This window comes from Lytechinus variegatus, chromosome 5 (genome assembly GCF_018143015.1).
Source record: "Lytechinus variegatus isolate NC3 chromosome 5, Lvar_3.0, whole genome shotgun sequence".
NCBI lineage: Eukaryota > Metazoa > Echinodermata > Echinoidea > Temnopleuroida > Toxopneustidae > Lytechinus > Lytechinus variegatus.
Window position 1 is genome coordinate 22,938,092 of NC_054744.1, and position 26,897 is coordinate 22,964,988.

The 26,897-nt window shown below is 37.0% G+C and overlaps 2 protein-coding genes and 1 long non-coding RNA gene across 3 annotated transcripts; 2 read left to right on the forward strand and 1 right to left on the reverse strand.

Annotated features, from left to right (window-relative positions):
* On the reverse strand, positions 1 to 7,353 carry LOC121415753. The gene is made up of 4 exons (XM_041609083.1): positions 6,000 to 7,353; positions 3,770 to 3,908; positions 779 to 911; positions 1 to 247 (listed from the first exon to the last, which is right to left on the reverse strand). Exons 1-4 carry the CDS (start codon positions 7,100 to 7,102, stop codon positions 147 to 149), a joined length of 1,476 nt encoding a protein of 491 aa, XP_041465017.1. The 5' UTR covers positions 7,103 to 7,353; the 3' UTR covers positions 1 to 146.
* LOC121415754 lies at positions 2,219 to 26,800 on the forward strand. The gene is made up of 3 exons (XR_005970045.1): positions 2,219 to 2,909; positions 11,829 to 11,831; positions 26,702 to 26,800. It is a non-coding gene; the product is annotated as an uncharacterized LOC121415754 (long non-coding RNA).
* On the forward strand, positions 14,830 to 17,720 carry LOC121415752 (slit homolog 1 protein-like). Its single transcript, XM_041609082.1, has one exon. The coding sequence runs from the start codon at positions 15,031 to 15,033 to the stop codon at positions 17,689 to 17,691; it is 2,661 nt and encodes an 886-aa protein (XP_041465016.1). The 5' UTR covers positions 14,830 to 15,030; the 3' UTR covers positions 17,692 to 17,720.
* Positions 26,801 to 26,897: the final 97 nt, after the last annotated feature.

Consider the following 26,897-nt stretch of genomic DNA (forward strand, 5'->3'; position numbering starts at 1 on the left):
AAACCGACATCCATCATGTCCATCTTACTTTGATTAAGCTTTACGTAAAGTCCAATCTACAGTTATGAAGCTCCACGGGCGTGACTATCTATCCGAAACAGATATGTCGATATATCATATAAGATTCTTAGATGACTTCTCTGCTGTTAGAATAGTGTATTCACCTCTCGCCATTTTTGGTCGAATCGATCTTGTTTTACCATATCAGACCACGATGAGAGACGGCTTGACAGGAAGAATGCGGATTCTGGGAGAAAGGAAAAGAACCTTGTATTAAACAGCTAACTATTCCACGCAAATCCAACATTATGGTGCAATAAAAAATCATTATCTTGAAAGTGAGATGTTTGCATAGTTAATCCACCCTATGAAAATCGAGCGTAAATTTTTAGAAGAAAACAAAATATATCTGAAAAATTAGCTGAAATAATATCAGAGAGTATAAATATCTATTATTATTTGCTTTAGGTATAAGATATAAACAAATTGTAACTGCGGGAAACTCAAAATCGTATAGGCCTACCGTCTTTACTTGAAATCATTATGTACAGATTTATCCTCAAATGATTACTATAAATCCGATTCTTTAAACCCTATACTGGATTTTCGGAGAAATTTTTGAAATTTCCAGGTCAGATGAATGGGTACACTCAGGATGAATTCCTTGAATGCACCGAGAACTTGGAGGCAACTCGAGTTAAAGCAGGGGGTAATTACTAGTAGTAGAATGGCGCGTTATACTAGTAGATGCCTATCATTATTATCATTTTTTTTTTACCTTTACAGATCTCCTGTTCTACTAATGACGTCAGGTAGTTGTTATGACGTGATAGTTTTGGAGATCCGTCGATGAGATCACCCGTCATAAAACAGTTTACAACTCCGGTACGAAGACCTTGGATTAAGTAATTCTGAACAAAATATTCAATAGAAAATGATATCAATTAGTCATCATCTATAATGCATGATGGTTAAGAATGTGCATACTTTGGTGAAAGAATGAAATCTAAACCTTGCCATTAGAAGGACTAATTCATGAAAATACTGTAAGCTAAACAGAGATTAAACAAATTGAAATCAACCTTTGAGCACTTTACTATGGAAGCTTAAAAGTGCCACCGAGATGTTGAGATAATTATCTCGGGAAGTCGACATCTTGATAGCAAAATATAAGATGACGAGATCCTGGATCTCATCATGTTGACATCTTTTAGAAGAGATGATGAGATGACGAGATCCTGGATCTCATCATGTCAACATCTTTTAGAAGAGATGTTGAGATGACGAGATCCTGGATCTCATCATGTCAACATCTTTTAGAAGAGATGTTGAGATGACGAGATCCTGGATCTCATCATGTCGACATCTTTTAGAAGAGATGATGAGATGACAAGATCCTGGATCTCATCATGTCAACATCTTTTAGAACAGATGATGAGATGACAAGATCCCGGATCTCATCATGTCAACATCTTTTAGAAGAGATGTTGAGATGACAAGATCCCGGATCTCATCATGTTGACATCTTGTAGAAAAGATGATGAGATGATGAGATGATCTTGTCATCTCAACATCTCTTCTTAAGATGTTGACATGATGAGATCCAGGATCTTGTCATCTCATCATCTCTTCTACAAGATGTCAACATGATGAGATCCAGGATCTTGTCATCTCATCATCTCTTCTACAAGATGTCAACATGATGAGATCCGGGATCTTGTCATCTCATCATCTCTTCCAAAAGATGTCAACATGATGAGATCCAGGATCTTGTCATCTCATCATCTCTTCTAAAAGATGTCAACATGATGAGATCCGGGATCTTGTCATCTCAACATCTCTTCTAAAAGATGTTGACATGATGAGATCCGGGATCTTGTCATCTCATCATCTCTTCTAAAAGATGTCGACATGATGAGATCCAGGATCTCGTCATCTTATCTTTTGCTATCAAGATGTCGACTTCCCGAGATAATTATCTCAACATCTCGGTGGCACTTTTAAGCTTCCATACTTTACAGAAACGAATACATATAAATATAATAACACATTTGCATTATCATGCCAGGACACATACCGAAGATTTTTTGTGAAATAGTTGGACGTAAATCACTTTTAATAGGGTTTGATCACAGCTGTTATCACTACAGAAAAAAGGGCATATTTTAGCATCCACTTCGCATATGTATTCTGCAATGTTCCGAATCTTTTGAAAATGCCCATCAAATCACAATAGAGAGATAAGAGTTCATTGTCGAAAGTTCGTGGACCGGAACAGCACATCGTCTTAAGATTCGGACCGAATTACATCGATCTCTTTGTAGGTCCATGATCAAATACAGCCTTTTTAAGCAGCTCAGTGAGAATGTGTCGGACAACAATAGTTAGTCACACTTCGACATACTCGAATTGGAGCTCTTTTATGAATGCTGGGGGTGGATGAACAGGCCTATGCCAAGCATGTGGAAACGAATTCATGTATATATGAACCTGGATGCATTAGCAGCCCAGAAAATTCTATTTATAAAGGTTTTGCGAATAACTTATTGGACGGACTTCTCACTCGCATGCTCGATGGCTATTTCTATCATCTAATGGAAATGATGATAAATGGCATGTGCCGAAACTGTTCCTGTTCAGCGTTCATCCCATTTAATATAGTGATGATTAGACAATGGGACAGGTAAGAAGCTTGGATAAATGCTGGATTAAATGGACCATAAGGTTCCATGCAAGTTAACACAGATTTGCACCAGAGATGTAAATTGACGATTTGAACTGGAAAACTATGCCTATTTTTTGAGGATGAGATTCCGTCTACAAATGGAATTAGTTCTTCATTGTCGGGATTCTATTATTTTTGGGGAAAAGATGATTGCTACCATTGCGGTATTGAAGAGAAGCATAAGGTAAGAAATGGTGGATTCAATTTTCATTCATTATGGAAAAAATATTGTTGAATTGCGGAGTATTTAAATAGAAATCCGGGGCCACAGGACGGTTTTGAGAGTGGCGTGGGGATGCATGTCGTGAACACGTTTTGGTACATGTTTACTGATACACAGTGTGTATGTGTGGGGGGGGTAGCCTTTCCCCCATACCGAAAAGGGTGGGGAGGGGAACTGGAAACATCCAGCCAGCCTCCCCCCCCCCCCGTTCCATTGCCCCTGATATCCTACAATCCGCGATGTAGTAGACATAACTGTATGGAGATCACTTGTTCACTGCTACCAACCTGCCTGTGGAGAACTACATGTAGGTCTATGGCATGCTTATGCTGTATTGAGCACATACTTAAAAAATCATTAAAATATCACTTTTGTGACCAAAATTACTTATTTCCATACAGTTGCAATTTATTTTTCATAAGTAACTTGGATTAATTATTCACCAGAGCGCTCAAAAACTTGAATTTTGGGCATATTTTTGTGTACGCCCTCTATTGGTGGAAAGTAAAATGGCAAGAAAATTTTCATTTTTTTATTTCTATTTTTAATTAAGAAAAAAATAATTTAAAGAATCAAATTTACTTTAGAGCCAAGTTGTTTGACGAATAGGTGTAATGGAAACTGTCAGTTTAAAAAAATCAAGCATTTGTCCCAGAAAAAGAGAAAATAAGCCAAACATTGCCACCCTTATTTTGCCACACATGGACATAACTGAGAACAAGGTTATCTTGTTTATTGAATGAGTGATGGAGATGAACCTTGAACGTATTTCATTTGCATTTTATGAAAACATGGAGGAAGGAAGAAGTGATGAAACGCACCGCATTATCAAGTTCTGATGCAAAATATGCACCTTTTAAACCATTCTCCGCCATAAACTTCGATACGGCCATCGCCAGTTTGGACGGTGTAAGAGCGTCTAATGAGTTACAAAGGTCCGCCGCATAGTCCTTTTTGCACCTGTAAATGTTAAAATACAACGACAAAAAAGGTTTATCGTGAAATAATGTTGTATATAGCAAAGGTAAATAAATGAAGAAAAAAAACACTTGATATGATTATGATTTCAGTTGGATCACATTCTAAAAGGGTAAAACCTACACGCTTAATCACTGGCGAATAAATGGGGGGGATCTTTGGGCCATGAACCCCCCCCAAAATCCATCACCAACCAAAAAAAAAAGATAACACGAGAAAAAAAGTGAAAGGAAAAGGTAAATAGATTTATTATTTTGTAAACTGTCAAAATCTCAGATCCATAAAATTAGATTTTTTACATTGAGAGGGTCAACATTTTCAATCGCTAGCTGCTTTTTAGAAAATGCGCTCCAATCAACAGGTTTGGCCGCATAAAAAAGAGCGAACTGATGTCATTTCCACATTTTTTATTTTCCTATCTTACTATAAAGGAATTCTATTTATTCAAATTTTGTCCTCCAAGAATTAAAAAACGAATTGACAATTGATATAATGCATTATTCATTGCTGCGATATATTATTTTATGAGAGAGATACCATACCCTCATATAGGCATGTAGAAATATAAATGTTTTCATGTGATAACATAAGAAAAAGGAAAGTGGGGACATGGTATCATCAACCCACCTAATGAATATTCATGACGACATTCATACAAATGTTTTCACAAAATATTGCTAGACTTTAAAATTCAAAAACTTCGTTATTTGTCATCAGATTTTGTTGGGATTATCAGCATTTTGCTCATTGAATTATACTCTATTGGTTAAGATATCATTATCAACCCGGAATACCCCTTCCAGCGTGTCAACAAATCGGTGCACTCCTACTGAGTGCGTCCCAGAAAAGGAAACCCAGAATCATCGATCATTTATCATAATTTAACCACACATTCAATATACAAATTACGGGAACCTTTCATTAGAATCTTCTTTTTTATCTGGTATCACTCAGAACTTATTAACTCATGAGTAAGTAAATTCGAAGAAAGGATTCTTAATCGTCACTTGTCGGTGTGGGGGTACCTGAATTTCCAAAGTGTTTAATATCTGCTCTTTCATTTGATAACTTAAATACATGAAATGTTTAAGAAATAACATTCTGTTTTAAATTTTCAATAATAATGATGTAATTATATTGAATTTTAATAGTCTTTAAATGATGAAGTTTTACAGGTTGTTAAACTAACAATTCGTTTCGCATAAAATCTTTTGTTAACCGTGTGATAGGGGTACGTCGGGAATCTGTGAAAACACATTTGTTTAACGAAATTAAGGAAATACAATCATTTTTTTAAGAGACAGAACTTTCTTAGATCTTCACCATTTACTGTGATTGAGATATCAAATAAAAGAGTAGATATGGATCCTTTCAGACATGCAATTATAATACCCCCACGGGTGTTCTTTCTACGAACTGTTTTTACTCAATCATGCGTAGATGAGGAAAATTCTGAGTTATACCAGGTAAAAAGGACATGCCAAGCTTTGCAATAATTGTATTTGTAATTACGTTATGATAAATAATCGATAATTGACTCTCTTTCTTTTCTTTCTTTCTTTCTTTCATTAGACGCACTGTATATACTTTAAAACATACTTTTTTGGTCAGTAATAATGATATTATAGGTGCCGTCTAAAAAAAAACACAACATCGCAGGAGAAAATGTTTATTGCACAATGGAATATTTTTTTATCTTTTTCATTTTGTTTACAATAGTAAACGCTAATCAGATGTTATTAATCTGCGATTAAAAAGCAATTTTAAAATAATATAAAGCTTTAAAGACCGCTGTAATTTAAATTCAAGTTGATTCCTCTTTATGTACAGAGCTGGTTACAAGGTTACAGCTCGTAATTCAAACGCACATCTATAAGTTACTCAAGACCATTTTCATCTCCTTAAAAGGAGCTCCAGATTATTTTTGTTTTATCACCTTATTTTTCAGCAAGCTGACAATCATGACAAAGGGACAAAGCTGACTACATGTTAGCAGTCTTAATCTAATTTGAAGGGTTATGGGTCTTTCAAGGCAAACAAAATACGTATAATTACCAAAATATGTATAATTACCATCCATTTTTCCACTCTTCGTTGAATCGCCAATGTATGCAGACGTAGCTATTATTTTGCAAAGCAGTTTTTATAAAGTTTTGCGCAATAGCTCGGACTTCTTTCCCCCTAACAAAGTACTTGGTATATCGACTTATATGCTCCCAGTATACCAGTCGACCTAGATACCCATACGGGTACAGGAATGCATTGCATTTATGTGTAGTTGTCAGCGAGTCTGGGTAGCGATCGAGAAAATCATCAACGGCTACATAGTATGGTAGATCAGCAGCAATCTGGATGACCCCATCGGAATGATTCGTGTGCAGAAAAGTTGAAGGTATCTTGATTCTAGTCCAGTTGTAATATATCTCAATGGTATCACCGACGTGTTGATTTACTTGATCGGTTTGAGATTGGCTCTGATTTATCACCATATTGGTGCCAAGAAACACGACGTCCGCTTTCTGATTGCACTGGCTTTCGAATTCTTCCATGGTTGCCACGGGCACGAATTCGGACAGGACGTCGGGATCGAGGGTTTCTTCAAACGTGTGAGGAAGCTGTTTTTCCAATGTCGGTCCGTGGTCGAAAAACGGAGCAAGGACGAGCGTCAGGTTCCGCCTTTGCGCAATGATGGATACCAGTTTGACAGCTTGGATTTGATTGTTTGTTCCTTGGTTGCCGAGCAGCACCGGTAGAATGTACTTGACTTTTGACCTACTCTCGACATTTACTTTCTTTGGCCCCACATCTTGCATTTTAGTCCTGTCGGGTCCACTCCGCTTGGGCAAAACTGCCAATGGATCTGCTTCTTTATTTAGCGCACGACCGTTTCCTTGATCGACATCACTTGCTTTCTGAGACTGAACCCTTGGGTTTGAATTGTTGTCTCTCGTTTCTTTGAAATCTTGCAGCATTCCTTGTCCTATTTCCAAGACCTTCCGGTCATGGTCGGTTCTAGGATACACCACTTGGTCATTCAGAACTGGAAACTCCCTGAGATCGCCTATCGGATTTCCAATCGGGTTCGAGGGTAAAATGGCTAGAAGGAGTTGGCTAAGTACAAAGAATGCGAAGAACAGGAGCATATGCTTAATACCAAGTCGACGTACAACACCCATGTTACGAGATTTCTTGAGGACTATCCTGTATTGGGAAGACACCACAAAGAAATATTAATTCAAGAAGTTGAGAAGGGCAACGAGAACTCACAGTGAGACATTGGAATATCTAAAAGAAACAAAATGTGTTATGCATGAAATACCGGGAGGAAATGATCCAATCAAAACAGCCTTGATGCCAAACATTAATACATGATTTTGAATTACCAAGATTCTGCTAGAGGAATGCCAGACATAGCATTAAGTAGGCTTACAATGTTACCATGCGATCTCCTATAGGCAGACATGGCAGAGGACACCTTTTCTCTGAACTCAGTTGTCTACCGACTTTATTGAGCTTGCAATATTGATAAAAGGGCACACCTAGTTACCAAGAAAGCTTTTAGCATTTCGGGGTGGAGGGTGGATTTCTAATTGCAATATTGATAAAATGGCACACCTAGTTACCAAGAAAGCTTATAGCTTTTCCCTTATTTTAATGTTGGATAAATGAGCACTGTCAATTTAAATGCATGAGGTAAGGACCATAGGTGCGGTGGTCGGGGTTCGAACCCCGGACAAATTTTACAGAAAGAAATAACCAAATCGTGCTGTAAATTGTTATGACAAGATTTTTTTCTACGATTTTACAGTACAGATCTGTTTTAAAAAGGGGAAAAGTTTTCTTTCAATAAATTTGTCAGGTTACATGCACCAAATAGGCCATACCGATTTTCTGTACTTTTACACAAATGCATGTAAGATTACACAGTGCAATAAGGTGTTCTCGAGACTCTGCTGCAGGATTTTTTTTCTTTAAGCAGATATTTTCTATAACAATGTACCAAACGAGAAGCTCTTCGTGTATGTAGGCATACCACTTACTGAGGTACGAGTATAATGTGTTGCTTTTGTTCAGGGACACCCCATTTTTGTCGAGATTTACCCAACTTGACAAAGTTCAATCTTCGAACAAAAAAGAATAATGCTTTGTATGGTTTTCCTGTTCATATTCTGATGTGCCATGAAGCTATTATGCATAGTGCACAGATTTATGTTGCACAAACCCACGAATACGTTCCATTTTGGATTTCTTCAAAATCATATCTTGTATTTTAGTCCCGGCGGGTCCTCTCCGCTTAAGCAATACATTATTTCGTTGTATTTCAGCAGTTCTTGTATATTTTGCCAACTCTATGTCTGATTCTAAATCGAAACTAATGTCATGCCGGGATAATGTTGCTGATGAAATTTATGTACTCGCTATATAATGTTTGAAGGATTTGTTTATATTTGTAGTTTTTTGTTTGTGTACATACAAAACCGTTGTTGGACTAGCACCGTTAGAGTCATTGGACGATGTGTGCTCTAAATAAAATTTAAAAGATACACATTAATATTTTCATCAGTATAGTAGTAGTAGTGGCGGTGGTATAAACACTAAACTTCAGGAGATAACATCGTACTGGACCATGGACCTGATGCAGCTCGCATATAGAATTTTAAATTGAAAGATTTAAGAGGTAGGCCTATAGCACCCATAATGAAAAAAAGTATACTATAGGAACCTGGAAAATAATGATAAAATAAAGATTCTTCACATCCTCTTAGTCACAGAGGGCGTAAGAAATCGAGGAATCTTTAATCAGGAGATTTTAGGTACCTGGGCACGGACATAATTAGATAGGGTTGATTCATATTGATTCTTGCAAATGATCGGTTGAAAAAAAACATAAACCTGCAATCAATAAGTTTTTTGTCACGGAGACTAGAACTACGTACATCACCTTCAATACGCACCGTAAAAATGAAAGATCGACAGGAAATGTTATCCAGTACTTATCCAGGCACACAAAACCTTTTCCATCGATTCTCTATAAAGATGAGTTGTCTACACCGTTAGATCACAGACACTTGTTGGGGCGGCCGTTTCACTGGTTGACTTTGATAATTCCCAATCCATTGATATGCAACTTTTTAAAGAAACATGATGGTACCATCGCAATATAGTGATAAGAAAATGCTTTAACCACGTGATCTGTAACTCTCAAATAATTCTGCCTTTAGGGCTGCGAAATGGTCGCCATTGCTCTTCAACATGTTCAAACAATAAAATCGGTTGTAATTTCAAGAATAGTACGCGCATGTTTAGAGTAAAAGTCTTCAGAGGAGAGTGCACTCTGACGACGTCGAGTTGGTTTTAATAAACCGAAATATGATGGAAAACCTATTAATGAAAGCTTGGCGGTAATGCAGCAAGGAATAAAATATTTACCTAGTTTATTTACACGTCGCTCAAAGAAAACTTGCTTTGAACGCCGTATGATCTGCATTATGACCGTTTCTGGAGCCGGCTATCGGCGTCGAAATGGTGTGATAGAAGATTTGCGAGTCGTAGCAGGGATACATACAAACATTAAGGTCCGTGTTCCATTATAAAAAATTATAATCAAAATCTTCATCTCTGTGCTGGTTGGATATGAAGTACAGATGAGAAGATGATCTCTAATTCATTTGGAAGTGAGGAATGTAGCATCGCCCTGCATTGTGTAAATCGATCAGAGATCTCTGGAAATATTAAATTCCCTCGCCCGTCTGTCTCTCTTTCTCTCTCTCTTTCACCCACCCATCCCCCCCACACACACACTATGGTTGTGAACATACACACCCACCTGCGCGCATAATCTGTGTTTTCGAGTTTAATTCCGCCAGGGTAGGTTCTACTAAAAGGGAGGCAGATACAGTGACGTACAGAAAGGGGGCAGGAGGGCTCTCGCCCTTTCTTGTCGCACTTCAACAATTTTTCACGACCAAAAAATAAAAACAAAGAGCAAGGAAAGAGAGAAGGGTAAAGTATATCATTTTCTGTATGTTATGTCAAAATCTATCACAATAAAATGGGATTTGTGTAGTAAGAATGTCGCAGTTTTTGCTCACTCCCTTCGCTCGCTCACATTTTTCTTTTATAAACTTTTCGCAATATACCATATCATTACGTCACTAGGCAGGGTTTAACCCCCCCCCCCTTTATGATTTTTCGGTTTTCTGAAAGAGGAGGTGGGCGAGTAAGATAATGGAACACAAAAGGGATTACAGTTCTTGGTCGTTTTAACGCCCCTATTACTAATCGAGACCATCTTTAGGCTGTCCCCCCCCCCATCAAAATATCCTGACGCAGCCCCTTTCCCATCCCCCCCCCTCCCTCCCTCACGAAGCGCTTTCTTTCTCTTTCTCTCCCTAGCTCCCTCCCCATCTTTATTTCCCTTTCTAGTAGTGTACCAGCTTGTGTAAATTGTTTTCAGGCAGATTTGTTGACACAGCTGAAGTATCCGTGATTCCAAGATCTCGAGCAGAAACGCTCGAGATGTTATTTATTCTTGATTAAACAAAATGTTATATTTTAATAAAGGTCACTGCCATGATTGCTTAGGGTGTTTATTTTTTTCAAGTAGGCCTACTGAAATTATTTTCTCTTTCCCCAAATGCGTGAAATATCTCGTGATATATTTGATAGATGGTAAGTTTCTTTTTGGCATAACTCTCTTCCCTTGTTGTGGCTAAGCATTATTTTGTAAAACATTCAATGAAACACTCACACATACGCGCATCCATTCACCTCCAGACTCACATGCATACTTGTAAATACCGTCTACCGCGCGTGGACTGAAATTTTAACTTTAATTTAATTTTAAACATTGTAGATTAAATGCCTTGCTCACGGGCATAGGTGCCGCGGCCGGGGATCGAACCCTGGACTTTACATGTATAGCCAGGCGCCTTAGACCACTCGGCCACGGCACCTCCACACACTTTTTTTCAACACACATACACATCCGACCATACGCACACTCCCACAAAGATAAAAGCCCTGGTTATTTCGGGTCGAAGGACGTATACAAAGGGTTTTGTTTCACAGGTTGCAAATTAAATTGTTCAAGAACAATCTTTTGGCCTTGAAAAGCGACTGAACTGATTACGATCGAGGGTGTTTGAAATAATATAAATGAATCGATTTGGTATACACTTTGGCTGTATGTTGTTGACAATCTGAAAAAAAAATGGTTCTGAACCTGCTAACAGAAAATAACAATGACACTAACATAATGATAACCATGATATTAATAGTTATCATAAGTATAACAATAATTATGATAAAACAGTGGTAATAACCGCAGCAATAAGTAAATGAAAGAAAAAACTAAACCTCGGATAATAATCACTTTTGTGCACGCCTGAAATTACATTCTCAGCCTCTATGATTATATTTGACCTTTCCAAACGTTATTTAACTGGGTAAAACATGCAGTCTACTCTGCGTACTGAACTCTGTGTGTTTTACTCTCAAACATAAGAGGCATATGCAACAACACTGGCGCTTTTAGGGTATTCAATTATGGAGGGGGCATCTTAAAGTTCTTAAACATCTTAAAGATGAATCAATTTTCTGCTCTTTTGAATTACATGATTATTGGACAATTAAATTACCCTTTAAATCTTTCTTTTTTTCTTCCTATTCCCCTCTCTTTTTCTCCTCTTTTTGCACTATTTTAAAAATTATAGGGGCATGCAGTCTCCCCTTACCCCTGAAGCACGTACCGCCCCTTTATTGCACCCAACATACAGAAAGCTCTCAGACCATGATGAATTTTCTCGTTAACTTCCCCCCACTAACATTAAAGGAATTTGATTTTGCCTATTTCATGCAGGCGCCTCTCGCTCATATCTCAAGCGACTCCCAAAGGAGGAGTTTGTGATTGGTGTCGTCAACACCAGAAACTAAATCTACAAAAGAAGGGGTGGAGATAAACTAGCAAGGGTAATTATGAAAAAAAACGAATCGTTCCCGTAAACGTATTGAAGTTTGTAATAGATAGATTCAGTGGCGAAGCTATCGCGGCTATTTGCCTCACGTAGTGGAATTGTTGGGCTTATGTACAGCCTCAGTCAGGTGCGTCGATTTCAATGGGAGGGGGCTAGATGTTTTTTCCGGCAAATTAATCAATGATGCCAAGCCGAAAATTACATTTCATCCAGTCACCCCCCCCCCCCCCCCATGTGTACATGCTGTGAATTTGAATTAATTATCAAACCCTGATCAGTGGAACGTTTTTATTGTTTAACCGATTGTCTTGTGTCACTTGATTTTTTTTATGTTTGCGAGTGAGCAAAACGAGCAAGCTAAACATTTCCATAAAATTATGCTATTGCCGTCGAACAAAAGATTTTTTTCAAACATAAAACAAAAGAAATAGTGATTGGGGCCATCATCGACTTTCCCATTTGCATGTCACTTAGTTGTGCATATCACTGTTTTTTTTTTTTTAAATAAGTAAAACTTGAAGATATCATAACTTTCTTAATTTACATCCGATTTTGATGAAATTTTCAGCCTTATGCTAGTTTGATTTGCCTCTATTATTCAAATCAACTTTTTTCTGGTGTGGACTTGACCTTTAAAGACTCACGTTCGAGTTCCTCTCCGTTCATGAATAAAAGCGTTTTTTTAATATCATCATTATCATTCCTTCTGCATTAAGACTATGATTTATGTGCTGACTCTCCATGGAGAAACGCAATAGTGTATCTACATTTTTCAGATATTAAGCATTTTATGTTTTTACAAAGCTGCCCAAAACTACTTTATTTCTCAGTATTCTCTTATCATCCAATTGAGAGTATATACATATATATATATATATATATATATATATATGTATACATGTATGTGTGTGTGTGTGTGTGTGTGTGCCTATTTCAACCTACCTCCCCCCCCCCTAAACCAATATTGTTGGTGGTTTATTTTAGATATATTGGTGAAATGTAGATACTTGAGGAAGGTCGATGTAAATGCTCGATTTCCCCATGGAAAAAACACTGTATCTGCATAGATGATATAGAATTCCGTTTAGTTTTATTAACACTTACTCAGTCCATATTGCTTCATTACCATGAAATAATGAATGAGTTTGCAATTCTAGGGAAAATAATAGCTAAGAAATATGGAGGGCGTCCTCTGTGGAAAAGTCCGCCGAAATGATCAAAAATTGTACAAAACATTCGTGTAGTTTGTAATTAACAAGTCTCCTGAGTTGCTGTGTATATCTATCATAACTCTTAAGTTTGTACTTAGATTTTTATGTATTTACTAGCTTATGAAACACTGGGACACCCTTTAAGAACTATGGTGCCCTCTGTAGGAAAATTCCAAACTTCATGGGACACTTTTCATGAAGTTTGGGACCACAGATGGTGCCCTTGTTGGTAGAGGGCGCCCTGTTTGTTTTAAGCTTTTATTTTTATTATTATTAAAACAAAATAAAAATCCCCTTGAATTACACATTGACAAATAATTTCTTAGTAGTGAAGCAATATCGCCCGAATAACTTATGATAAAAAGAATAATTTTAAGTAACATGTTCTTCATCTGTTAAATATTGCGTTTTCCATGGGGAAACAGAGCATTTGCTTGAAAACTATATTTACGTCAAAATCTCAAAACACAACAACAACAACAAAATTTTTAGGAGTTTAAATTTGGGGCCTACAATATGAACATACATAATCTAAAAATTTGATTACAAAGGAAACCTAAAAAATATTATAGTTTCGAAAGGTTACGAAAGAATGAAATAAAATGCTTAATATCTCAACTTGTGCAAAATATAGATGTTGCTAATAAGTTCAGTGTAGATACTGCGTTTTGCAGTTACTGAAAAGTGGCTTTACAAATAGAAATTCTGAAAAAAAGGTGTGTTATGTGAAAAAGGATGGTTTACTAACTACTTTGGTGGAAAAAAAGCAAAATCAAAGACCCAGTACCTAAACATGAGCAAGCACAGGCATACATGCATTCACGTATGTAGCTAGGCCACCCCCCCCCCCTTTGAAGTCCTCATTAGACCACTGACCACCGCAACTCTCATTGTCAACAAAACCAAGTACCAATAGCCTTTCTAGGGCGATGCATCTGGGGGTCTTAAGAATGTTTGACCGGGGAGGGACGACAATATGAGTGATCTCTTTTACACTCCTGTTAAGGAAAGTTTTTTTTGTATTTCAATAAAGAAAAAAAAAGCCTTCTTGCCTTTATGCTCTCTTCGATATTACCGTCCATATTAATTCTGTTTAAATTCCTAGATGCGCAAAAGCTAATTTGCCATCATGAATGTATTTTAAAAAGTAAAGATATTTTGGAACATTAAGCCCTTTAAAAGCCTAAGGGGATTGTCCTTTCCCCTCCCCGTTCTCTTCTTACCACCAAATATATCGCACAAGACCCAGGTAGCCATACCACTGCATTGTCCCAACCATCATGACCATCTTTTTTTTCCAGAAACACTCAATACATATCTCCCCGATGAATTAAGCGCATAGTGATGAATGTACAAAAAAAGTATGAGCTATATTTTTGCAAACAAAATGAGAACAAGCCGAAGTATTACCGAAAATGTGGCATTATGTTGAACAAACATTTTAGAATATATTGAAAGGGTGGGCATTTTGCACCTCTTCAACGATGTGGCATAACATTCATTGCTTCCTAAGAGAAGTGTTAAAAATATATTATACCTACAAGGAAATGATTAGCATTTGAGAAATGTCCGGTACTTTTCAATTAGTAACCAGGATAACAGGAACTATTAGACATTTTTGTATATAGTATTTCAATTCCATATGAAGAATCGATGAGAAAATACTTAAAGAAGGATAAAGGATGCCGTGATTAAAAATCTGGTTTTTGTTTACATTAGGGTTTATATTTTACTTTCTGTTAACAATTATTGAATTTATAATGTTAAACACAACTCATCATCGTGATTTATGCTGTCTGCAGGATGAAAGGTCTTACATTAAAAACAGTACATACATAAAACCATTCTGTCAACTTGCCTTCAGAGGTAATACATCATCAAAGGACTATCTGGTTGTGCTTAACTAGAGTTGAAATCATGGCAAACGGCTCAAGAATATATTTCTTGCTCCTCACTTGTCTCCTGGTTACTTTGTCCCTTCAACTATCTAATGTTCATGACCGTCATTTACCGACGAGATCACCAACGGGATCATCAAAGGAACATCGATGTGACCAAAGCTTCACACGAAAAACGGCTTCTTGTCGGAATAGAGGCCTGAACAGTGTTCCTCAAAATCTTTCTCAGGATATCGAGGTACTTGATTTAGGACATAATGATATCACCAGGCTTTTGAATGTCTCGTTTGAATTATACCCTCTTATCAATAACTTGGACATTTCTTCTAACAATATAAGAATAATAGAATCGGCCGCATTTTACCCTCTGAAAGACTTAACATCCCTCTATCTTGACTACAACCCTGACCTTGTGCTTCCAGAAACAGGGGTTTTCATGATGTCTCATCGGCTTTCTATTCTTGATTTACTGGGATCTAAGCTGAAATCGCTTCCAAATGATATCTTTAAATACAGCCAACATCTAGGTCTGGTAGAAATGTCGTTCAACCAGATTTCCACTGTCAATGTAACTTACTGCGGCATGGCGAATACGGTAGCAATGACTGGTAATGAAATACACAACCTTACACTGAGTGAGTTCATTTTTACGTGCCAGACGTCTTCCTTAGATCTGAAGGGAAACCCAATTCAAACAGTTGACCCCGATGTAATTTCATCGCTGCACGTTCGCTCGTTGGAACTCGGTGATTACCCTTTGAGTGACGACGTTGTGACAAACTGTATCCTCGGAGTTTCAAAATCAAGCATCAAACAACTGAAGATTTTAAGAGGTTCTCTTGGTGCTTTTCCTGTAGGTTTCTTCGATCCACTGCTTGATTATCCCATGTATGTTCTTGACTTAGGAAAAAATCACCTGACTGGCCTTCATCCGATGGTTTTCTCGAACTTGACACAACTAATGGAATTGAGAATTTATGAAAACGCTCTCTCTATTCCAGAAATTCGACCAGATTTTTTCACGGGAATGAAAGCGTTGACGGTACTAGTTTTACCGGAGAACCAAATCAGGCAAATAAATCCTCACAATCAGACTTGGTCGTTGAAACTATCAGAGATTTACCTGATGGGAAATCTCATTTCAGAAATATCAGCCTACACATTTCGTGGATTGAAGAATTTGACAACCTTAGATATGAGCTCAAACAAATACCTTTCCGTCTTTGAACTGACGGACGAGTCTGGACTTGACAGCATTCACACCGTCTCCTTGTCTGAAAGTCGCATATCTGTTCTAGCATTAAAAACCCCTTCTCTCAAATCACTTTCTATGAACTATATTCGTTATTACTTTCCCCCCTTGCGGCCTGGTGAATCCTTTCAACATTTACAATCCCTTAATAAGTTAAACATGGCAGATTCTGCGATTAACCAGATAAACATATGGGATGCGACGACTAACACGTCCCTTTTCGACGGGTTATTGAATCTTAATTACTTGATTTTGAGTAATAACCCATCCCTGTCAATAGTTGATATACCGCCTGGAGTATTTCAGCGACTTTCTGCTTTAAAAGAGCTTAGCCTAGCAAACTGCTTCATCAAAACACTACATCCTCTCGTTTTTTCGGGATTAGGATCGCTTCAAAAGTTAGATTTGCATGGAAACAACATCCAGCATCTTAATGGCGGTATACTCTATATGTTGGAACAAGTAGAAAGTATCGACTTATATGGAAATCAGATCTCTTACATCGAGGAAGTAACGTTCTCTAACAACGGGAAGCTTCACAGTCTTTCATTGGCCAACAACAGATTGACACGTCTCAACCAAAGCACTTTTAAGCCGTTGTTTTCATCAATTTCATCACTTGATCTATCAAAGAACCCAATCAACTGCAACTGTGATCTCAAGTGGCTGGTTGATTTGGTCAATAAACGCCTACACTTGATAAACAAAGACAAAACCATCTGTTCGTCAGCCTCTCTTGCCCATCTTCGTGAGAAAAATCTTCTCGATTTTGATGCAGACAAACTTTGTAGAACAAACATTGGCATCATTTCAATCATTCCATTAGCAGTGATCTGTTTCAGTGTTGTTACCATCTTGGTCTGTCGTAACAAGTGGCAGTTGAAGTACAAAATATTTCTCTTGAGACTGGCTGTTCTGGGATACAAAGAAAAACAGGATGCTCGAGAGCACGACGACTATGACTATGACATGAACGTAATCTTCTACGACGGCGACGAAGAATGGATTCAGGATCATCTACGACCTGCTCTCGAAGAACACCTTCCACAGTTTCAGAGGAACTTGTTTGGTGATGAAGACCTTGTCCCAGGCATGCATTACTTAGATTCCGTAGATTACGTGGTGACCCATAGTTACAAGACTGTAATCGTGCTCAGTAGAGCTGCTGTTCGTGATCACTGGTTCATTCTCAAGTTCCGTACGGCCATGGACCACGTGAGTGACACACAGACGGAATTCGTTTTGGTGGTCTTTCTTGAAGACATCCCAGATGACGAACTACCCTTCTTGGTGAGGTTGTATCTCAGTGATGGCAGGCCTTATATCCACTGGACAGAAGATGCGAGAGGACAAGGCTATTTCTGGAATGAACTATCCAAAAACTTGACAGTTAATTTAAGGATGAATGATATGATCCCGAATGAATAGCGTCTGGTTAAAAAGTTGTTTTACATGTTTTTTTTTTTACTTATCGCTAATTTATGGATATAGGTTGGGGTCTTTTCGATTATCGAAATGGTTTCAAGAGTGACATACGTAACCGAAACAACGTGGAAAAGAAAAAATGATTTTTTTTTTGTTTTGTTTTTTTGATAAACACGTTTGAAAATACACGAACATATACAATATGATATGATTATTCAATCACCGTCATCACATTTCTACCAAGTATGATATTAATTACGTGTATATAGTCATGCCAAAGCAGAGGTCTGGAAACGATTTTGAACTGGGGGTGCTGTTTTTTTTTACAAGTTTAATAATGATAGTGATAAAAGTTTTCGATACAAAATAAGGAGGGGATGTTGTTCAAATTCAGCATATACAAACCTGATTTCCAAGGGATGCTGCCTATGATGTACGCATTACCCCCATGCAGACAAAATCCTGAGGGTGCTTTCAAGAGTGCTTCAGCAGTATTTGGCTTCAGCACTCCTATATCACCTCCGCTTTACAGGGCCATGTGCCAAAGGCCCGTGTATATGGACCTGTCGCTCAAAAGCTCGGCACAACTTTCCGAACCATTAATTGTGATGTAAAACGTCAGTGTGGCGCAAAAAGAATGTTACAAGGGCCAAATGGTTCGACCTATATAGATGGGTTCCGTGAGGCGGTATACACTTCGTAATTCCGAAGGTTCTTTATTCCGAAACCGTACCTATACCTCGATGTTCGTTAATCCGAAAACGTAAAAGGGTTCGTTAATCCGAATATTTGTGGCGTTATTCCGAAGGTTCGATAATCCGAAAACGGAATGAGGTTTGATGTTCCGAAGGTTCGTTAATCCGAAAACGAAATAAGGTTCGTTAGTCCGAAAACGTATTAAAGTATCGTTAATCATTTCGTTTTCGGACTAACGAACCTTCGGAATTACGAACCTCACTTTGTTTTCGGACTAACGAACCTTCGGAATTACGAAACCTCATTTCGTTTTCGGACTAACGAACGTTCGGAATTACGAACCTTTGGAAATACGAACCTTCGGAATAACAAATCTTCGGAATATCCGAACCTTCGGAATAACTGAGCTTCGGAATTACGAATGTATGCGCCGTGAGGCTACCGTAAATTAGAGTCTTATAAAAGAAACCTGAGCGACCGAGCGATTTCTTTTAGAGGGTAAACTTATCATATAATGGAATAACGTTAATTCATTTTGCAAAAGAAGTTAATTCTGAATGAAACAATATAGTCTATACGAGGAAATATCTGAAAAGTGTAAACATAGACAAGAGTTTGGAAGAAATCGATTTAAACAATCGGTATACGTTAGGTCTATCACAAAAAAAAATTAAAAAATAAAAATAAAACAAAATGTGATAATGTTATGGATGTCAATGCACTGAATTTGAATTAAGTATATATTTCCCTTTTTATGCTACGGAATGGAGGTTTTCGACAAACAAAACCATTAAATACAATAAAGGTGGTAACCAAGAAGTAGTTTTTCGTTGAATTCTCAGATTTTATCAGATGTTCATAAAAAGCACATTTTTGTTGTTATTATTATTACTTTTACTGTTATCAATATTATCATTATCAGTAGGCCTAATATTATTATGATAATTATTATATTTTATTGAAATGTGAATAAAATCCTCAATTGAAATATTCAGCTTGTAATGATTATGCATTACCCCGGGACAGGGGTGGGTCCAAGTTTTTTTAAAGGGGGGGGGGCACATATTTCTGAGGAAAAATTTGACAAGCAAAAAAAATTTTTTTTTTTTAAAATTAAGGATATTCTATCCCCCCAAAAATGACAATTCTATCCCCCCAAAAATGACAAGGAAAGAAAAGAGATGTACTTACAAGGGGGGGGGGGCACATTTCTGTTTTAACGGCATTTTTACATTACAAATTTTAATTCTCAAAGGGGGGGGCATGGGCGGGCTTTGCCCCCCCCCCCCGGATCCACCAGTGCCTCTGGAGTACCCCCTTAAAGCCGATGTCACATCTCCATTTTCCTTTTATGTTATTACAAGTCATGATTGCTAATTTTTTCTTACATGTGTAAATAATATGTCTCAAACATATTGGAGTAGGTTGTAGCAATGAATATCTAATGCATTGCAGTTGTCACTCCAATCTTTTTTTAGTTCTTGAAGGAAAAAACTTTATATAATAAAATACAAAAGAATAAGTGGGGATATGATATCTACATTTTTCTCATTGAATATTCATGAGGACATGCAAAGATCTGTTTCAGTGGAATAATGCAAATGTAAGAATGTCATTAATTTGTTATTTCTTGTTCGATTTTGGACATTTTTTTCAGTGTTTTGTTTTGTCTAATTTTTGTTTATCTGCTTAAATCATATTATCTTTATCCTGGAGTACCCCTTTCAAGGTCAGATTTACCCCAGAAAAATGTTGATATGAATGAATATTAAAAAATCAAACTAGCAAAACGCTGAAAATTTCATCCAAATCTAATGTAAAATAAGAAAATTATGACATTTTTTTTTACAAAACAGTAATATGCACAACTCAGAAAATTATGACATTTTTTTTTACAAAACAGTAATATGCACAACTCAGTGAGATCGATAATGTCCCTCTCTTTTTCTTCAGTTTTCTATTTCTATTGAATTATTCAATATTTCCCATTTTACATATTTGACAATAAGGCCCAACTTGACTGAACCATGTATAATAATTCCGCATGTTCATTGGAGAAATAATCGTTGTTTTACTTGACAATGAGGAGAAAATTAGAATATTTCACATTTCATACAAAATACAAAAGAAAGTAGCAAGTGGATGACATCATCAGTGTCCTCATTTCCCTACCGACCATGATGTGCATATTAATTGTTTTTTTTTATTAAGCAAAACTTTAAAATGTCATAACTTTCTCTTTTTTATTCAAATCTATATTTGCTGGAGTGGACTTGTCATAATAATAATATCACATTGGAAGGCGTATAGTATATCATAGAGTTAGATAGGCTAAGCTCTATAATATGAGCTCGTTGAAATTAAGGGGCAGATATTTTCTGACAACTAAAAAGGCTAAGGACCCCCGTAAGTACCACTACCATTATTGGAACGCTTTCCCTAAACTATACACAACAAAAAAAGTAAGTCCCCCTAAATCAAATTGTTGTAAGTTTTGAACGGAATTATTTTGAGATATGATATTTCGTAGGTGGTTTTCTACTCTCATAAGGCAACTCCTGGGGAAAAAATTGATTGATTTTTCATGATAAGAATGTGAAATTAGTTCCAATAAAATGGAATCAAAGTCATGATATTCGGCTTGTGACTTTTGAAAAGTGACATTTTTTGCCTTCTGATAGTACTCACTGAAGCATGACATAAGATACGTCCATAACATTTCCTCAGAGGGTAGCTTATAAAATTACCTATATACACGCTCATGTAAAAATATATTAAAAACTCGCATTGGTTCAGAAATTATTGATGTTTGTTCAAGGGGGGACTTACTTTTTGTGTTTTGTATATAACGAAAATCACATATGACGGTGATCAGTTGTAGTCGGCCTACGTATTAATATACTGACAAATATTAAGGCCATAGCCCAGGATCATAGCATGTAGGTCAGTCAATTTCGAATAAAACCTAACTCGTCAAGAGGTATATTTTAGAGGTAGGCCTAGTTCATGTGGAGATGACTGCTTACTTGGAAGTAAAATATTCGGTTTACTGTAAGAAAAAAGTTGCGACTAGAACCACATTTTGTCCCGTATTTGGAACCCTATACAATAATTACTAGCGAAAATGAAATGATATTCAAAATGGCGGTAAAATAAACGGTGAACACCCATCATTCGCTTTCGGGGAGGGGTAAATTTTGAAGAAAAATAAATGTCATCTATTAAAAAAAGAACTTTTTATTCTTTTTCATCCTGTATTTTATCAAATATCTGTGTCTGACGGTTAAAGTGGTTTCATTCAATATAAATAAACAATTACAAGATGGTTTTCATGCACTAATATGATACTAGTAATCATGATGATCATTCACTTCTATTCGTTTCCAATACTTGCCATAATTATTATTCATCATAATTATGAAAATGTTCCACTGTAAATTATTACTGGATCAGGATATGCCCCCCCCCCCGGGTTCGACATCCATGGTCTCTTATAGTTTTAAAATCCTTAAAAACTATTCATGATTTTCATCAAATTATTCAGCTCAGTAGGAAAACTTAAAAAGAGATTGTCTGTTTGGGGCACAATAAGTTTTAAGCCTTTATCGCCCTTGTATGAAAAATAAAACAAATAAAAACATGCCGAGAAATTTGAACTAATCTATACCAAAAAGTACAAAGATATAATACTACTTCACCTTATTCAAAATGTGGGCTGATATTAAAAGCCTCCGCACACCTGACGACTGATCCACGATCCGATCTCGGAACAAGTCTCAATTTGCTTATTTTATGAAAATGTAAAATAGGGTAACTCTTTATATGAGGCAGGGGCGGATCGAGGATTCCCCCCCCCAAAAAAAAAGGGGGCACATTTTTCAAAATTTAAGGTCATTTCTTGCGCAAAAAAAAGACAAGCCCCCCCCAAAAAAAAAAAATAAGGGGGAAAATAGGTCCTCACTTTGCCCCCTCCCCCCGGTTTCGCCAGTGATTCGAGGTTCCCAAATCAATATAAGAATACTACTACTAGTCTAAGGATGTTGTATGATTGCAAGCCTTTATTTTTTGGGGAAAAAGGCAAATTGGTAAATCGTATGGTGCGATGGTCTTATTTTCTAAGGGATGATGAATCAGTCCGAATCATTCATTGTGCATGTACTGTGACGTCATGCGCAAGCCTACGCGAGTGCGTGGGCGCGCGCGTACGGTACGCGCGTACAGTGTAACGTAAAAAAATGGAACGTCCGGTAATTCATCAGACATCAGGCCAGGGCCAAGACCAAGTTCGGTCGGACGATGCTATAAATTGTCACTTAGATATGCCCAATTTGTCGAATTCACAAGGTGATGTGAGCCATATGGTTCCATATTCATAAACGTTTCGGTTTGCTGAATATAAGCTGCTGTACGGTAGTTTATCCGCAAATGTTGTTGTAAACTGTCTTGGCTGCTAACGACAACGTCTAATTTGGATCAGCCGGGCCGGTGGTACGGCCAGGGGCCGCAGCGGCCGGCGGGGGTGCTGTTGGACAGTTGGTGTGGGGGATCTCTGGTCTCTGGACAATCATCAATTACGAGGTGAGGAGAGGTAGATTCTTTGATCTAAAATTAAAAAGTTAATCCTGTTGACCCACTGGTGGATCCAGGGGGGCACAGCCAGCCCGTGCCCCCTCCCCATTTAAGAGGTACCGTACGGTACCTGAAAGTGAAGACTTTCTTTTTTCTTTTTTTTTTTGGGGGGGCTTGTCGATTTTTTTGGCGGACGAATTCCCCTTAACAATTTTCCTCGGGAAAATGTGCCCCCCCTTCGAGAAACCCTGGATCTGTCCGTGTGTTGACCCCAATCAATCACTTGTTCTAAATACAGTCTTCGACTAGGCCTAGATCTACTTAAGACAAAGTTTTAACGATGTGTTAACATAAACAAAAGGAAAAATTTGCACACGCTAGTGAGTACGGTAGTGGTACCCAGTTGTTGTGTGTCCGGATGATCAATTGTTGAAAGTCATTTGGAAAAATATAAAGGCAAAGTTTCATCAATTTTCAGTCCAAAACGTTCGGAAATATTATCGAGAACAAAGATGATTACAACTATTGAGTTCATATTTTTAGTGTAATCCAATGACAAACAAGAAGGCTTCAAAAATATAGTGTCCGGACACCCGACCCCCCCCCCCATCCTACTGGGGGTAGAGACGAGTTTTTGTTTTATATAACTATTTATCGAGACATTGAAGACTGGAAATGAAAGTGAAACGCTCAGTCGCTCACTAACTAACTGCTCAGGCACCAAAACATATCAAGTCGTAACGTTTATTAACTTACTACCGGTAACGTAAAGTCAATCCTTATCTAGGTCTAACGTTATCCTAGGCTAGTATTACTACTCACTGGACTAGATCTAGTAGTAGTAATAGCAGGGAAGCTATTATTTATAGTTATCTTAGGCATTGAAGAAAGGCGACAGTAGACTAACAAATTTGACTGGGTCTAGACCCAGGACTCAGTCTCAGGGCGTCAGTTCACTTTTTTTTTACTGCCAACGTATAAAACTGTTAGTGTTAGTGTTACATATAGCTTAATTGAATGATTGATTTTATTCGGCAAGTCACCATAACCTACACAGTAGCATTATTCATCAAAAACAACAGGCAATGGGATAACCCTCGATCGAAAGCTTATTCCAGTGCGGGGTCCTTATTTACAGTGGCACTGCAGTGCAGCGGGGTCATAAATGAATAGAATTAACGTGAGACCTAGATATAAACAATAGAATAGATATAGATCCATCTGGTAGAAGACATCCAATACAGTTAGTTCAGATCTACGTTAGATAATAGTACGAATTGGCTTATCAAGAACTGAGTGAGACGGAGAGGGAGAGAGAGAGTCAGAAAGAAAGAGGGAGGGGTTGTGAGGAGTGGGTTTTTTTGTAACATATTTATTCAGGATAAAGATAAAATGTGATCAGCCAAAGGCTGTTTTACATCGTGGTCCTAACACACACACACACCCACACACGCCCAAACACACGATATACACAAAGCACAATATCAAAAAGAGGTAATGACATGTAACGACTAAAATGGCTCAACAATATGAAAAGTTCATTGAATGGTCTGACCTCGAAGGATAAACAAGATAAAAGCAAAGAGAAGGAAGAACGACAAGAGCGGGGATAAATAGAGAGGGGAGAGAGATTGAGAAGTAATAAAAAGGGGTCGGTCAATTACAGAACAATACATGTAATGTCATAAAAGGACAAATTTGAAATAACGGCATTCAAATGTACATGTATACGCTTAAAAACTTCGAGAGAATTCGCATTCTAAATATCAAATGGAAGGTTATTCCAAAACCTAAAACAACTCTTAAAACATTCGAGAGTGGGCTTTTGTAAAATGACATTCAGCGTATTGGCAAGTCTAGTATTAAAAGACTTGGGCCTTTCCATGAAAACCGTTATACATATACATACAAGTTAAAAAGTAATCACGTCTGCTATCAAGGGTTTGCCATTTAAATTACAATCAAAATTGCCTGTTACTACACGTGCAGCCCTTTTCTGCAATCGTAAAAGTGCATTCCTGTGATGTGAAGAGCAGTTTCCCCATGCGGAATAAGAATAATCAAATGTTGGTCATATGGTACATTCATACATTTTATTCCAAATTTCAGTGCTCAAAAAATTTACTTATTTTCATTAATGTAAATATCTAATAACTTAATGATTTATTTAAATATTTTATATGAGCATCCCAGCATAGTTTATAGTCTAACATGATGCCTAGGTATCTTATACATGTATTTTGTATTTGTTCAATGATTTCATTATTTATATGAACCTTCAATTTAAGATCATTATCATTCCTTACGTTATTGGTCAAAATCATAACATTACTTTTTTCGCATTAATCCTTAATCTGTTATAGTAATACCATTCATTAATAGCATTCAAATCTGCCTGAAGCTTGGATGTTATGACATTAATATCTTTATAAGACACATACCACATCATCAGCGTATATATTACATGTGCAGTTCGTTAAACAATCTGTAATACAGGTGTATCATGTATAAATACAAAAATAGATAAAGGGCGGGACCAAAAATACTAGCCTGAAGAGTTCCTATATTTCTTTTTTTGTTTTAGATTGTTCACCTTGAGAAAAAAAATGCTTGTTTTTGTCTGAAAGGAAGCTTTTAAACCAAAAAGAGCTCAGTGTCAGAAATGCCACAATCGTTCATTTTAGAGAAATACATGTAGGTTATGGTCGATACAATCAAAACATTTAGAAATATCAAGGAAACATGCACCAACTTTCCCTTTTTTATTAAAAGAGTCGTACCAATCATCAATAATTCTATGGAAACAAGTATTAGTTGAAGGATTTGGCAAGAAGGCATATTGGACAATATAAATGAGATCGTTTGTAAATGAAATAAAAATTGGGATGGAACTTCATTTTCAACCAATTTAGCAATATGACATAGAACAAAATTGGTCTATAATTAAAAATGCCATTTGTGCCACCTTTACTTTTATAAACCGATGTAGTTCTTAAGAATTTACAATCATCAGCTAACATTCTAGATGTCAAACTTGCGTTAAACAAGTCATTTAAATATTAATAAATAAAAGAAGATGAAATGCGAAGTAATTTAGTATTAAGTCTAAAATATCAAGACTACTCTGATCAGACAAAATAGAAAAAAAATATAAGTATTTTCAGGAGTAATTGGTATGAAGGTGAGTAAATACTGGTTGGATGATTCCATGATAAAGCATGATTAAAAGTTTCCGAAATTTGTTTTCCAGCTTTCACGAAAAAAAATTATTAAATTTATCACTATCCAAAGTCGATATTAGGATAGAGTCTTTTTTTTTTGGTCTCTACCCGTAATGGTGGAGGGCTCAAAGCTCTAGTCTAGGCTTATTAGACATAACTATTCAGACCTTAAATTTCAATAGTTTAGGGCATGGCCACTGTTTTATTTGTAGATCTACAACACAAATGACCAACAACAAAAAAAGAAGGGCATCAGAATATCTAAGGCCAGTGAGAGTGGCAATGAGATGAGGCCAGGAAATAGGGCCATGTCCTGGCTTGGATGGTCTTGGAGTTGGAGATGGAGATGGATAAATTTGAACCATTGTTATATATTATGGTGTTTAAAAAAATTGTGTGTTTTTGTGTCTGTTATTTTGGGGGATAAATATTCTCGAAAATAATCACTAGTACGGTAATGTTATCTAATCAACCCAATTACGAGGCCCCTCCCTGTGACTTTGTCGTTTTTCTTTTTTACTTCCCAGTTACATACTCTTCTACAGGCCAACCATTCAACCTCTTCAATGAGTCTGGAGAAAGAATTCATGAGTGCAGAAACTCTCTCTGTGCTGCGTGATCAGTTTTCACCCTGTAAGTCAAACATTGGGGAGAAGGAATGAACCTGGGTCATTGTTAGCCCATAACCCTGCCGGAGGCTGGAGCTATTAATTGTCTTTGCTG

Bases quoted from the DNA above. Each gene is read 5' to 3' on its own strand.
- LOC121415753 (XM_041609083.1), bottom strand. From the start codon at position 7,102: ATGGGTGTTGTACGTCGACTTGGTATTAAGCATATGCTCCTGTTCTTC. The intron at 912-3,769 runs GTGCGTTTCATC...TATTTTGTTCAG, and splicing joins CATCAGAACTTGATAATGCG to AATTACTTAATCCAAGGTCT. The intron at 248-778 runs GTAAAAAAAAAA...CCTTTCTCCCAG, and splicing joins AGAACAGGAGATCTGTAAAG to AATCCGCATTCTTCCTGTCA.
- LOC121415752 (XM_041609082.1), top strand. From the start codon at position 15,031: ATGGCAAACGGCTCAAGAATATATTTCTTGCTCCTCACTTGTCTCCTG.